The sequence below is a fragment of the Rousettus aegyptiacus genome, unplaced genomic scaffold (assembly GCF_014176215.1).
Source record: "Rousettus aegyptiacus isolate mRouAeg1 unplaced genomic scaffold, mRouAeg1.p scaffold_m13_p_2, whole genome shotgun sequence".
NCBI lineage: Eukaryota > Metazoa > Chordata > Mammalia > Chiroptera > Pteropodidae > Rousettus > Rousettus aegyptiacus.
The window spans coordinates 8267949-8281963 of NW_023416295.1; the positions used below are offsets into that span (position 1 = coordinate 8267949).

Below are 14015 nucleotides of genomic sequence, written 5' to 3' on the forward strand. Positions count from 1 at the left end.
CCACTGATGGATGAATAGATAAAGATGATGTATACATATATACACATATATACACAATGGAATATTACTCAGCCATAAAAAAGAATAATATCTTGCCTTTGTGAGAACATGGATGGACCAAGGGTATTATGCTAAGTGAAATAAGTCAGAGAAAGACAAATACTGCATTATTTCACTTGTATATGGAATCTAAAACACTAAACAAATGAACAAACAAAACAAAACGGACTCAGATACAGATAAAAAACTGATAGTTGACAGAAGGTTGGGCGGTGGGTTGATGTGCAAAAAAGTAAAGGGGATTAAGAGGTGCAAACTTATAAATAAGTCACTGTAATGTGAGCACAAGAAATACAGTCGATATCGCAGAAACTTTGTACAGTGACAAATAGTAAAGAGACAATTTGTGATCACTTTATAAGGTATATAAACGTCAAGTTACTATGTGTACCCCTGATGTAATAATATTGTATGTCAACTCTAATTAAAAAGAGCTTTATATTCCATAACAGACATGAGGCCAATGTTTTATTCACTCTCTTTAAGAAGTGCTGTAAGATGCCCAAGGTCGATTATACTTCAGAGAGCGGTACCCCACGCCATAAAATTGACGATCTGTATGGAACATTACAATCTACATGGGACATTACCCAGGTCTTGTCCGTGGGCTCGTTCATTTCCTTGTACAAAAAGAAGAGAAAACCCACTGTACAGTGGCTCTGTCCCTTCTGGACAGGAAGGAATCGCTGTGGTCTGACTATGCCGGGTGAAAATGAAGCCTCTCAGCGCCGTCCTGGTGGCAGGTGGTCCAGCGTCTCCAGGTTTCCCCTTCAAACCTGGCAGCCCATCGAATCCGGGTGGTCCTTTAAGAAACACGTCATACGTGATGCAACGCAGACGTTCCAAAGTACTAATTTAAATGTTTATGTGTATCTGAGCCCCGAATATAGAAAGCAGTCATAAAGAATAGTTGTTTATGAAATGGCCGACCGGCATCCTTAAATGTTGACTAATGTCACACAATGCCCATTATCATAGACATTTGTGTATGTCTCATGATGAGTTTGTTGAGATCGGGTCTTTGTCTTTCCCTGTGCTGCCTCACACAGTGATCTTTGTGTGGTAGGTCTTATGTCCATCTTTTATGATTAAATGAATGTACCCTCCAACGGTGTGGGGCACAAGAAATTGAGTATCTACAATTTGAAAATCTATTCCAGAATATAAGAAATTACGTGTGCTTTTCAGCAATTCAATAAACATGGAAAACATTAAAAGTTCCTCTTGAAAGTGAAAACTTCAAGAAAGTTTTTGATCAATTAGTGAGGCAAACAAGAATAGAAGACTTCTGTAAAACTTTGACAAGAGTTAGTTTATATGAGTTAAACCAAATTAATTAATTTTTTTTTTACCTGTTTTTCTATGCACTTGAAGCATGCTGATTAATATATATTTGTCACTTTCTAAATATGGACCAGTGAAATTTTTTTTCTACTTTCTCCTGTTCTTCATTAAATACATATAATTTATGATATTGACACAGGCTACCACCCCCTTCACCCATGATTCAATTTCGCTGCCACTGCACCCTGACCTCTCTCATGCCAGTCCGATTTGGGTTATGGTCCTTTAGGCTCCGAAGGAAATGCAGAGAAGGCAGAGACTGTTGGATTTTGGCCTACCTAATCAAGAGAGGTATTGTCACCTGTAAATAACCATGCTATTGAGTCAGGCAGTGCCCTAGTTTAGTCTAGACCTGGAAGTCACTGCTTTTCACAAGGATTTGTTTAAGCCCCATATTACATGTGGAGCATTTTAGTCTCCCTACGCATTCCTATCTTCTGGATCCTTGACTCATTTTTTGAAATTAAAAATAGGCCATATCCAAATTCTTGAAAGTCTCAGGTCTTACTTGAAAAGTCCGAAATTGCCATATTTTAATGTATCAGAGGGAGAGAAGGCGTCCTCATTGTTCCTAATATCTACCCTCCTTTGCAGGGGGCTGTAACTGGCTCCATGCAGAAGATGCCTTCAGGTCAGGCACAGGAATCGTAAAGCGATTGGCTAAGCATGAGGAAAGCTGGAGGTGAGCCGTTATGCAAATGTGCATGATCACAGGATATTCAGCATTTCCAAGAAAGGCCTGAGGCTCTCAGTTTACACAGTGCTGTTAGCTCTTACATCCCTTTCTCATTCTTATCAGTCCTTTACAACATTACTACTAACAGACTGACTGTTCTACTTACTCACCATTCTCAATTCAATTTGTATTTTCGTACCCTTGCTCTGGCTGCGGTCCCACTGTGAAACTCTGACTTGGTCAGTAGAGATTATTTAATTAATAGAATTTTTAATAAGACTTGTTTTTTTTTTTTACCACTTTGAAAAACATCTTTGAAAGAAAGTCAAATAATTAATAGTGCTCTAAAGTACACTTGCAACAATACTAAATTATGAGTGATTATGTAATTAACATAATTAATATTTGCATTATATTTGAATTTTTAGAGATTTAAATCTCTGGACTTTATGATTTTATTACAGTAGATCTGGGCATATGTCAGTAAGTTGGGAAACAACATTTAGAATTTTTCTTATTTTAACGAAGTCAGCAATCCTAAATAGGATTAGGCATTTTCTAGAAGTTGGTTTTGAAACTTTTGTAAAAGGTAGATTTTGATTCAGGTGGATATATAGCTAACGTTCAGACTAAAATATTTCAGAGGCCTTTTTTTTTTTTCAGGGTATACACAAGTTGTTGAGTTGTATTCAAGAATGGCACAGTTAAAAGATGGCTTTCCTAAGCAAGGATACTGGGTTATTCTTCTATTCATACCAAAGTAATACTTTTCTATGTACTTATATATCACTCTCATAAGTAGATATTATTAACCAAGTACTACTGTAGATAATTAAAAGCAGTGCAGGCCTTTCTGAAAATAGAGTTAGTGCTTCATTAGGTCTATTTGTCCTCAGGCTAAAAATTTAAAGTACATCTGCCCAGTTACGAGATAGTCAGAATGCTGTATTCCAAAAACTTGATTTTTTATCTTCTTCCAAGTGAATGTTTTTCCGCTGGTTTTCAGTCTAATCTGAACCATACAAACTGAAAGACCTAGATTACTCTTGTTATATAATCAAACGAGACTTCTCTGTTTATTGAGACATCTCTCCTTCAGTAAAGGAGAGAAGTTAAATGTTTGTTTACCTTGTTCTCCTTTACAGCCTTTGTTGCCTTTTTCTCCAGGTGGTCCAGGAGTTCCTGGTTTCCCATCCTTGCCTGGTTTACCTCTTGGCCCACAGGGTCCTATGCAAACAAACAGACAAACAAAAAATTGTATTAAATGGTTCATATAGGATAAACTGCCATCCCAGTTTACCTAGGACTTCTCCAGTTTTGGCAATGAAAATTCTGCAAACTGAGCAGACCCTCAGTCTCACTTGTTACATTCTACTTCCCAGGGGAAAAAAAGACCCTCAAAAATAAACTAGGAGTAAATGAAATATAACATTTTAAAATCGTGTTACCATTTTGATGGATGCTATCCCAGAATTCACTATGCCCTTGTGTTGATCAAAATACCTCTTATCTCCCACGTAATTCATGCAAACTCAGAACATAACAACTTCACTCAAAAATCTATAAAAAATATGCTAAATCTATATATGGGGGTTAGTTCAATTTCCATGCACTAATATTTTGAGAAGATTTCATAAGAGTGCTGTACAAAGTGTTAGAAAAGAATAAATACGTAGAAGTCAGGTTTATTCAGGCAATCAATTAGAAATAGAACTCTAAAACTAACAGTTGTCAGAGAAGAGAGACATAATACTTTCACCTTAATAAAAAGAACACCATGAGTGCCTTAAATTGTATTTCTTCAAGTTTATATAAGGCACAATAGCTTTTAATGGATTCAAAAGGTCTTTTATGTGCTGGTCAAGTGTAAAACTGATTGTAAAAACACTATAATGTGAAACATTTTCTGTGAAGTCGTATCATTCGATGGTTCAGCCACTTCCTAGTGACCCAAATCAATGCTGCCAGTCCCACACCTGGGGTTCCCGGTGGTCCTGGTGGCCCAGGTTCTCCCTGCATCCCTGGTTCTCCAGGTCGGCCCGGTGGCCCTGGGCTTCCTGGAAGGGAGATGATCTTAACCGTGCCAGGGTCTCCACGTGGACCTATTGACATGAACATAAGGAGACGATGGCTTCACTGATGGGTGACTCTTCCTTCATGGAGTGCAATACTGAGGAAATAACATTTACCTGGTGGTCCTTTCGGCCCAGCTTGCCCTGGAGGTCCAATTGATCCCAGAAATCCTGGGTTACCCTTCTCTCCTAAGGGAAATAAAAGAGAGAGGAAAAGAAAGAAAAAAGAAAAAGAAAGGCAATGTGATTCCCCTTGGAACAATGTGTTTTCTAGTTCTTCAGGTCGGTGATCAACTCTAGGGATAGACGCTGGAAGTTATGACGAGGTCATGAACTCTGTGGCAGCCTACAACTTAATTATATTCATGTGGCTTTTGGCATTTCATTTGGAACCCACTGGTCATGTTTTTTAATGGCTATTAAAAACATATTCTACAAGTAGGCATTAAGAGATTGTATTTTAGCATTAAAGAGGAACAGTTCCTAAGGGGTCATCATTTATGTTTAGAAACCAACTCAATATTTAGGGTGAAATATGAAGTGACATTAAAACCTGTTTTAGTGCTTCCTGGTGGATTCCATTAGTTGTCATAGTTATCTATTTTCTCATTTTCTTACTTTAGCTGTATTAATAGTAGAGAGTTATGTTAGGGACTCTCATGAGCACATACAGAATATCTATTTTTTGTATTTTTTTTTGATTAGTTTTGAGTATACAGCACATTGGTTAGATATTTATATAGTTTAGAAATGATCCCCCTGATTGCTCTTTCTCTCCGCTGGCTCTCCACCTAGCCATTACATCAATGCTCACTGCATTCCCTCTGCCGTGCTCCCCATCCCTGTGACAACTACTGATTGGTACCTCTTTAACCCTTCACCCCATTCTCCCAGTCTTCCAACCCCCCTCCCCTCTGGCTGTCACCAGATTGTCCTTTATATTTGTAAGTCAGTTTTTGACTAGTTGTTCTTTTTGTTCTTTAGTTTCCACACGTAAGTGAAATCCTATGATATTTATCTTTTTCTGTCTGACTTATTTCACTCAGCGTAATAACCTCTAGGTCCATCCATGCCGTTATGAATGGTAGGATTTCATTTTCTTTAATGGCTGAGTAATATTTCATTGTATATATGAATCATAACTATTTTATCCAATCATATGGTGATGGGCATTTAGGTTACTTCTATGTCTTGGCTATCATAAATTGTGCTGCCATGAGTATAGAAGTACATGTATCTTTACAAATTATTGTTTTGGTTTTCTTTGGATAAATACCCAGAAGTGCAATCACTGGGTCAAAAGGTATATCCATTTTTAATTTTTTGAGAAACTCCAGACTGTTTTCCATAGCAGCTGTATAGAATATCTATTTTGATATGAAGTATCAAAGTAGTAAGATTTTTCTCCCAGTCTTTGAGATAAATAAAAGGTTACTAAGAACCATTGACTTGGAGAAACACTCTCTTATAAAAATCTTGAAATAATGTAGACATTACATCTGATTACTTAGAAAGATTTTAATACTAAATATGATATTCATAGAAGGAATACATAAAAACATATTATCAAAAGTTAACTGGCACTATAAATTATCCACTTGATATCAGACTTGAGGAAGGTGTTAATATTTATACATACCAGAAGAAGCCTAAATATTTTGTTCTTTGGGGATTAAAAATTACTAAATAAAAAAAATACAAACCCATTATTAGAAACAGCTTATTCTGAAATCTAAGTGTAGTTGAATATTTTAAGGAATATATTTCAAGAGAACTGATTTTATGACTCTCCCCTCTAAATAAATACCTCTAAATAGTGTCTCATGAGTCTCACTTTGATTTATTCTCAGCTAATTCGCTCCTTGCAGAGCCAGTGGTTGAAAGCATTAAAAAGGCTTTTTTTGAACTCCACCTTATCTTCTCATAGACCTGGGAAAAGTCTTCCTGTGAAAATGCAGCTTTGTTCACTATGGTTATACTTATTACTTAGCATCTTATAGTCTGTAACAAATTCCCTGCCATACAGTAAACAACAACAAAGGATTTAAACAGTGCACACAACAAATCCAATTTTCGAAACCTTATTAGGGAAGATTTGAGCATTTTTTTCTGAAATCTGAAAGTTTATGTGTATGAACATTTTAAACTTAAAACTCCCCCAAGTATGTTTTTTTCCTGATAAAAACGTAATATATGTACCCCATAAAAAGACTTAAATCTGCATATAAAAAAATTACTTATCTTCCTCCATTAAACAGATTGGTGAATATTGTTTTAGGTTTTCAGCTTTTAAAAATCACAACATGCACAAGGTAAACAATTCAAAGCAGGACTGTTGATATTAATATAGCTCCCATCCCCCAAACCACACACATCAGAACTCTCAACGGTAACCACTTCAAGCTGTTTCTATTTAGTTTTTCTATAGCGCCCATCTTTAGGGTGTGGTTTTAATTATTAAGGTCCCTGGGGTTGGGTGCTGGTGGGTTCTTTCTTCTTCACTTGTACTGAGGCTCTATTTGTAGTAATCCCAACTGTCTGCGGTGACTGTGGGAGTTCAGTAAACATTTGTGTGCAGTAAAATATGAATCTCACTCATTATATTTGCATCCAAAAAGTAGTGCACAAAAACAGTACCTTTCATGCCGGGAAATCCTTGGAATCCAGGGTCACCTCTGGGCCCCGGCAGACCTGGAATGCCCAGTGCTCCCTAAAATTTGAAATAAAAGGGAGCAGAACCACAAGTTTTAAAAACCACACTATTCACTGCATTTTCTTTAAAAAGCAAATAGAATAAAATATTACATTGGGTAAGAATAAGCAGAAGTTAACAGACATCATTTTCACCTGCCAATCCATATTTCGCCTGCAACTCCTCTGCCACCTAGACCTCTCCTTAGGGCTACCATTTTCAATAAAAGAATCTAAACTACCCTTAAGCCCAAGTGAACATAACTGCCCGATGCTAATGTATGCGAGTGTTGGGTAGGAGTGGACGGGAAGAGCAGGCACTGGATTGCCAGAATGAAAACTAGAATTTGTATTCTAACTAAGCCGGCAGAGTTATGAATTACTCCCCATCAGAGTGCTGAAGGAGTAAGGTGTCCAGGGATGGGAGCGTGAAGGGGTTGTCGGGGGAGTTTTGACACGCACTTTGGATAAGGATGCAGTGATCTGACTGGGAGAAGATGCTCCCTTCTTATGAGGTTCACACCAACTGCTCTAGCCTAGCCAGGAGATACTCGAGCGAGGACCTAGGAGGAGAAGGGAGGGAACAGGGTTTCCGAAAAGAGCCATATGTCGGAATGTACGGGAAATCTGCTCTTATACTGTCCATGTGAATCGAAACAGAATGTTAGTACTTGAGAACAACGAACACGAAAAATGCCAAGAATAACAAGACTGGCCTTTGAGCCAGTTGTATTCGAAGCAAGAAGACCAAATGAAGAAGCAGCCCTAATGCTTGGATAAAGTGGTGTGAGATTAAAAAAAGAAGGAGAGGAAACTGAACCATCTGATCAAGGACTTCTGAAGTCTGGCTGTTCTCCAGAGGCAGATATAACCAGGAGGAGGGCCAGATGCCAGGTCTAGCCCTTGGGTGGAGAGGGAGCTGTTCCATGCAAGGAGAGAGCTGGTAAAGGCGCCAAGCCAGTTTAGACATTCGTTAAGAATTATCTTCGAAGTGCAGAAGCCGAGACCGACCTTGGGAACTTGGAATAAATACTTGAGTGAGATCACATTTCCAAACCAGACTTCCCACGTCCCCATGTCTGTGGAAGGACTTTTGATATGCTCATAAGATCAGTGTTTGCCACTTTCAAAGAATTGTGGCGAATGTGAGAGATACATAAGACTGGAGATGGGCAAATATCTCATTAAAAAAGGTTTTTAAAAAGTAGATTCTAGAAACCAAGAGACAGCTTAAGATCTGTGATTCCTGACAGTGAGCCGGGCTGTTTGCTCGTTACCCATCACTGATGGAAACGCAGAACATCTGCGACAAAACTCTGATTTTTCTCATCCATCTCCACAAATTTGATGTAAACAGAGGAATCAGGCTTTTCAAATACGCTGCTAAGAGAAAGCTAGGGAAGATGGCCGAGGTGGTGACTGAGAGATTGTGAGTTGAGAGATAGTAATAGGATGGGAGCAAGACCCTAAACAAACAGGACGCCATTTAAGAAAGATGAATGTGAAAGTCCTATATTTAAGTCACAAATAAATAGACAAGAAATAATGGAACAAGAAATAAAGTAGCCGTTCATAAGAAAAAGGCACATGGACTTTCGTTGGCCGTAGCTCAACATGGATTTTAGGTCGGATTATAAGTTGGCAAAGTTCAGAGTGAGACTCCCCTTCTCTCGCTGCTCTGTGGGGTGCTGAGTTCTTACTCCTGGAAGGTGTTTATCCCAGGGCCTGGATTTTATGGGAGATGCTGACAAACTAGGATATACATTCAGAATAGAGGCAGGACTGATGAAGGGTTAAATTGAATTTGAAAAACAACCCAGACATTTATCAGCAGAAAAAAATATTTGGAAGGAAATGGTAGCTATTTACAAACATTAGAAAGTGCATCATGGGGAGAAAATAAAGTAATATTTAGGGGAGAGCACAGAAAACCTCGAAAGTGTATTAAAGAGAAAAAATACGGTGTCGTCTAGAACGATCCCAAACTCCTAGGTGTCTTTTGAAGCTGCCATCACTGGATTTGTTCAGAAACGGAACAAGCAAAGGTGAGGAATAACGTAGAGGAGGGTCCCACGTAATGAACTTTTAGAGGCCAGATCTGTCCAACGCTTCAGAGTCTTTGATTTTTTGAAACCTCTGGGCTCTGTCTTCCCTTGGACGCACTGCACAGAAGCATTGCAAATGGGAAGCTTTCGCTACTTCACGTACATCCAACCCTGGAAATCGATTTGGAAGAACGTAGGAAGTCGAAATAATTTCCCAACTTACCAGGTGACCCGGCGGCCCTGGGTCTCCTATGGTTCCAGGTGGTCCTCTTAGGCCAGGCTCACCCATAAATCCTTTGTCTCCTTTGATGCCTCTTACATGACCCCCTGGAGGTCCAGGGGGACCGGGTTCACCTGGATTCACAGAGAGTCTGTCAGTGTTGCCGGTGGGGAGCCCGGCAGGTTCTGTCGGTGATTCTTTTAAAGCAAAGGCAAACCCTGCCCCTTCCGGTACCCCAAACGTTCCCCCCACTTTGGGAGCGTGACAGGATCGTGGTAAAGACAGAAGGAGATATTGCCAGGGAAGCACCTGGCATGAGGCAAGAACCGTTTCTCCTTGATGAAGTTCTGTTGGAGCGGGAACTGTGCCGAGCTCCGTACCCGACACGTGGTAGAGCCCAATAAATATTGGCAAACGGATGCGTGTCTCTCTTTTAGGCTCATTAACGTGGTATTTCCTAATTTTCCAAACAGGCTCCTCCGCCTCAACAACACCAGCAGCTCTAGTGCCCTCCAGGCGAGAACACGTGTGGATGGGAAGATGCAGAAGCCCAGAGTGACAAAGCAGCCGCAAAGCCACACGAGGGCAAGACGGAAAGCCTTTAATGTCAAGTTATTTTCATTCTTTTATTTAAAAGTAGGCCCCGTACCTGGGTTTCCTCTTGAGCCTGGCGGGCCTCGATTTCCTTTTTGGCCAGGGATGAGTGCACCAGGAAACCCCGGTGGCCCTGGGAGCCCCACCACGCCTGTGGGTCCTTGTGGGCCGATGTCTCCCACTGTTCCCTTCCTGCCGGGGAGGCCAGGCAGGCCTGGGGCACCCCTGTCTCCTTTGGCCCCTAGAGAGAAAAAGATGTGATGATAAGTTTCCGTAATGCCTCAGTGGTCTGAGGCACCAAGATGCCGTCTCAGGTCATACCATCTGACTCTGTTAAAACGCTTCCTTGTTTTACGATGCGATTTCTTCTTAGGATTTGGGGAAATAAACTAATGAAAAGGATTCCTACCTTCCAAGTTTCAATATCTTCTTCATATTTTGTTATCCTCAAGGGACTGAGGTACATAATCATTTACTTACACAATTAGGCTATTTGTTATTTTTTTGAGGATTTTTTGTTTTGTTTTGCTTATTTTTAATTTAGGCGTGATAATTTTATATCCAATTTTATTTCTGATTAAATGCTAACGTGTTCTCATTGCAAGTGGTTAAAATGTGAGATTAGCCCAGGAAAATGAACACAAATTCTCCTTTGGCCATAATTCTAAAAGTCGGCTGTGAACGAGACGGGGAGAGCCTTCATGCTCACGGGGGGAAGGAGGGCTGTGACCCATGTGGGGACATCCAGCTCTACCAGGAGGACTATCGAATCATCCAGAAATAAACAGAAAAGGACGGCTATCTTCGATTTCACAGCTGAGCGGGCAGGTCTGGAGGACGTTCTGCCCCTCTAGGAGTTTCTCAGTGACATCGGGCTACTCCTTGCTGGCCCTGGTGAGTGTCGACAACCAGGGGCAGGCCTCCTTGCTAATAAAATACTCCTATCCACAGGACCCGCGGCCGAAAAGGGTCCATAAAAGGTGCAAACAATCTAGTATTTCTTCTGTCAGGTTTCTCTACAAGATGGAAAAAGTTAAAAGGAGCTGCTTATCTTATAAAACACTGGTGGGAGAAATCCAGAATTGAGGCCTGTCAAATGAAAATCTTGAGTATACTTTGAATGACATGTTCAGAGTTACTGGATAGCCCTGTATAGACAGTAGTGTGAACCCCACAGGGCTCTGGGGGTTGGAACTGGACCCACAAAGGTAGGAGGTAGGAAGGGGGTGGTGTTACTACTGCCTCTCGGAATAGCAGTAGTAACTGCTATTATGTACATATTCTATGGCAGGGATGCTCCCTGAGAAGCCACCAATCCCACCTTCGCCCTTTTACGTAGGAGGTGAGGCATTTGAACCGTGCTAATGACAAACGCAAATTCAATGCACAGTTGTTGTTGTTTTTTTCTATTTTTAAAGACTTTTATAGAAGGAAATTCCAAAGTTGGGTCACAGTTTCTAATTCATTCACTTTGTCGGGAAGGTAATACGTAGTAAGCCTTTCGAATTGAATGCTAAGAGTATAAACGTCCTATATTATCTACCATTGGGACTTCTTTAATGCAACGTGTTAAGTTTATATTTCAGGCATGTTAAATTAGATTTTGTCCTTGAACATGTGTATTAGAAAGAACTGCTCACCTCGAGGGCCAGGGTTCCCTTTTGGGCCTGGATGTGCCCCCAGCAAACCTGAAAGAGGTAATTTTGACATATTAACATTTTATATGCGGTTAATTTCATTATATACATATATATAATTTGCACTTGGTCAATTTCACTTTGGCAACAGAAGGAAGATTAATTATCCCACGCCCAGAACGCATCGAAGCATCCCTTCTGACGGAGAAGAATCTCCGGAGCAGTGAAAGATGACAGTGTCTCTAATTATTTCATGCAAAATAAAGCCAGTGGCTCCCAGATAATGAGCAAGTTGTACCGGATTCTCCCTTTTCTCCTGCCGGCCCAGGGATTCCATCACGCCCTTGGTTACCTCTCATACCCATGGGTCCAGGATTTCCTGGGAATCCTGGAGGACCTGAAAAAAAAATTGCTGTTCAAAAATGCTATTCGATGCCTATGGGCTGGATGTGTGTAATTCGGGTAAAGGTGTTCATTTATCAGAACTCTAGTTATGAAGTGAAGCTAAATTCACAGTGAAGACTGAACACGTTCATACGGTCATGAGGATTATCACTTTGGGATGTCCACGTTGGCAGATCTTTGAATTAGGTGTAAATACCTGACCTCCCTTTTGTGCATTTCTGTCTGAGAATGAGGTAACTGGTCACAACCTTGTAAAGAGCAGTCATGGCTCAGATGCAGAGGTATACAGAGTCTCAACTCGGGAGGAAACGTACCTCCCTCGGGAAAAGGAAGGAGACAAAGTACAAAAATGGAACCTGGAGGGCCTTTTGCTCCTGGAAAGCCGGGGAAGCCTTTGATTCCTTTAAACCCTGGATCACCAACAGGACCCGGCTTTCCTGTAAATGAAGAACACCAGAAGATAAGTGTTTACAACAATGGCCGAAACGGTCAGTTCTTACAGTGAACTGAGCTCACTCCGGCCTCCAGGAAGCAGTCTGGCTACTGGTCACTTCAGGCTTTTGTCCTGGATGCTATTTCCACAGAGAAGCACAGCAATGGGTCCAATAATTTTCATAGATGTGCACTCACTAACCACGTGGACCACTCAATATATGATTTATTGCTTTAATTGGGAATTAACAGCAAACCTAAAGAAACTTACAGTGTTCGAAAAGATAATTCAAATATTATCTTCTTAAGTAAGACCTGAAGCTACAAACCAGTAGCTTAGCAGTTGTTTTTAATAAAAACAAAACAAAAAAAAACCCCCCAAAAACTGAAATCTAAGCAAATGAGAAAAAAAGCTAACGTTTAATCTTGAAACATGCCAGGAAAAATATCACAACAGTGTTACGGGTTGAATTGTGTTGTTTCTTAATACATACATTGAAGACCTGATCCCCAGGACTTCACTATCTTTGGAGATAGTGTCTTTAAAGAAGCAATTAAGTTGAAATGAGGTCAATGGGTTGGGTTCCAATCCAATATGCCCGGTGTTCTTATGAGAAGAGGAAAGTTGGACACACACAGGGAGAAGGTGGCCACGTATAAGTCAAGAAGGAAGGTCTCGGAGGTCAACCCTGCTGATACCTCGATCTCAAACCTCTAGCCTCCAGAACTGTGAGAAAAAAATTTCTGTTGTTTAAGCTATCCCATCCATATTATTTGTTGTGGGAACCCTAGAAAAACGAATGTGACGATTATAATATTGGGCAATGAACTAACATATCAGGTCTTTAGGCTGAATTCACTGAGGCAGCACTTTAGAAGTTTGGTTTAGGGGTGCAGGTTTTCAGATCTCAGTCCCCCGAATTGGCTGACTCCTCCTGATTAATTTGCTGTGTCTCAGTGTCTTAGAATTTAAAGATCAAAGTTAAATAGAAGCAACTGTAGTGCAAAAGCCTGAACAGCTCTCCGTCTATGGAGATGGTTAGAGGAGATGAGAGTCATGCCAAGTGTCATGCTTCGAGCTTCCAGTGCTCACCTGGGTGGCCAGGACTCCCGGGATCTCCAGGGATTCCCTCTGGTCCAGCAGGCCCTGAATGTCCAGGTGCGCCAGGTGGCCCTCTTTCTCCTTTCTTTCCCACAGCACCTGGCAATCCTGGTTCTCCCTTAAATTCAGTCAAACACCTTTAAAATTCTCATGTAAGCAGGACATAGGATCAGAATTAAGCATAAACTATGTTTTTCTTTCTTTCTTTCTTTCTTTCTTTCTTTCTTTCTTTCTTTCTTTCTCTCTCTCTCTCTCTCTTTCTTTCTTTCTTTCTCTTTCTCCCTCCTTTCTTCACTTCTTCCCTCCCTCCCTGTTAAAGTTTCAGAACAATTAAGAAAGATAAATGTATGTATCTTAGGATTGTGCTTGCTTTTTAACGATGCTCTAAAATTATTTTACATCTTTTGTCATAGTTTAATAAGTCAAGTGTTTTTGATTACAAGGTTTAGAACTTTATCTTTGTAAGTCTGTGTGAGATGAGTACACAGCAGAGACCGGCAACTTTATACTACAGGAAAAATAAACGCTGCTCTGTCAGAGTGTGTGGACCTTTCTGACACTGCCTCCTCCTGGTAGCACACTTGCAGGAACAGTTATGAGAAATTCGTTGGGAGTTGAAACTAACTGTGGGGAATAAGCTCAGAGGTTGACAGCCATGTGATAGACATCCTCAGTTGTGGAGATAGGACATAAAATACCTAAATAACTACCTGAAAATATAATATTTTTCATTTTTT

At 40.4% G+C, this 14015-nt stretch overlaps 1 protein-coding gene across 4 annotated transcripts in view; it reads right to left on the reverse strand.

Annotated features, from left to right (window-relative positions):
• The window catches only part of COL4A3 (collagen type IV alpha 3 chain), a 126192-nt gene that overhangs the window by 9808 nt on the left and 102369 nt on the right, over positions 1 to 14015 (reverse strand). For all 4 annotated transcript variants that reach the window (XM_036237252.1, XM_036237253.1, XM_036237254.1 and 1 more), the window contains 11 exons: positions 13270 to 13396; positions 12101 to 12181; positions 11638 to 11736; positions 11343 to 11390; positions 9758 to 9943; positions 9112 to 9242; positions 6790 to 6862; positions 4270 to 4341; positions 4057 to 4182; positions 3209 to 3307; positions 651 to 863 (listed from right to left, as the gene is read on the reverse strand). In XM_036237252.1, the coding sequence (XP_036093145.1) occupies positions 651 to 863; positions 3209 to 3307; positions 4057 to 4182; positions 4270 to 4341; positions 6790 to 6862; positions 9112 to 9242; positions 9758 to 9943; positions 11343 to 11390; positions 11638 to 11736; positions 12101 to 12181; positions 13270 to 13396 (1255 nt within the window). The remainder of the gene's footprint in view (positions 1 to 650; positions 864 to 3208; positions 3308 to 4056; positions 4183 to 4269; positions 4342 to 6789; positions 6863 to 9111; positions 9243 to 9757; positions 9944 to 11342; positions 11391 to 11637; positions 11737 to 12100; positions 12182 to 13269; positions 13397 to 14015) is intronic.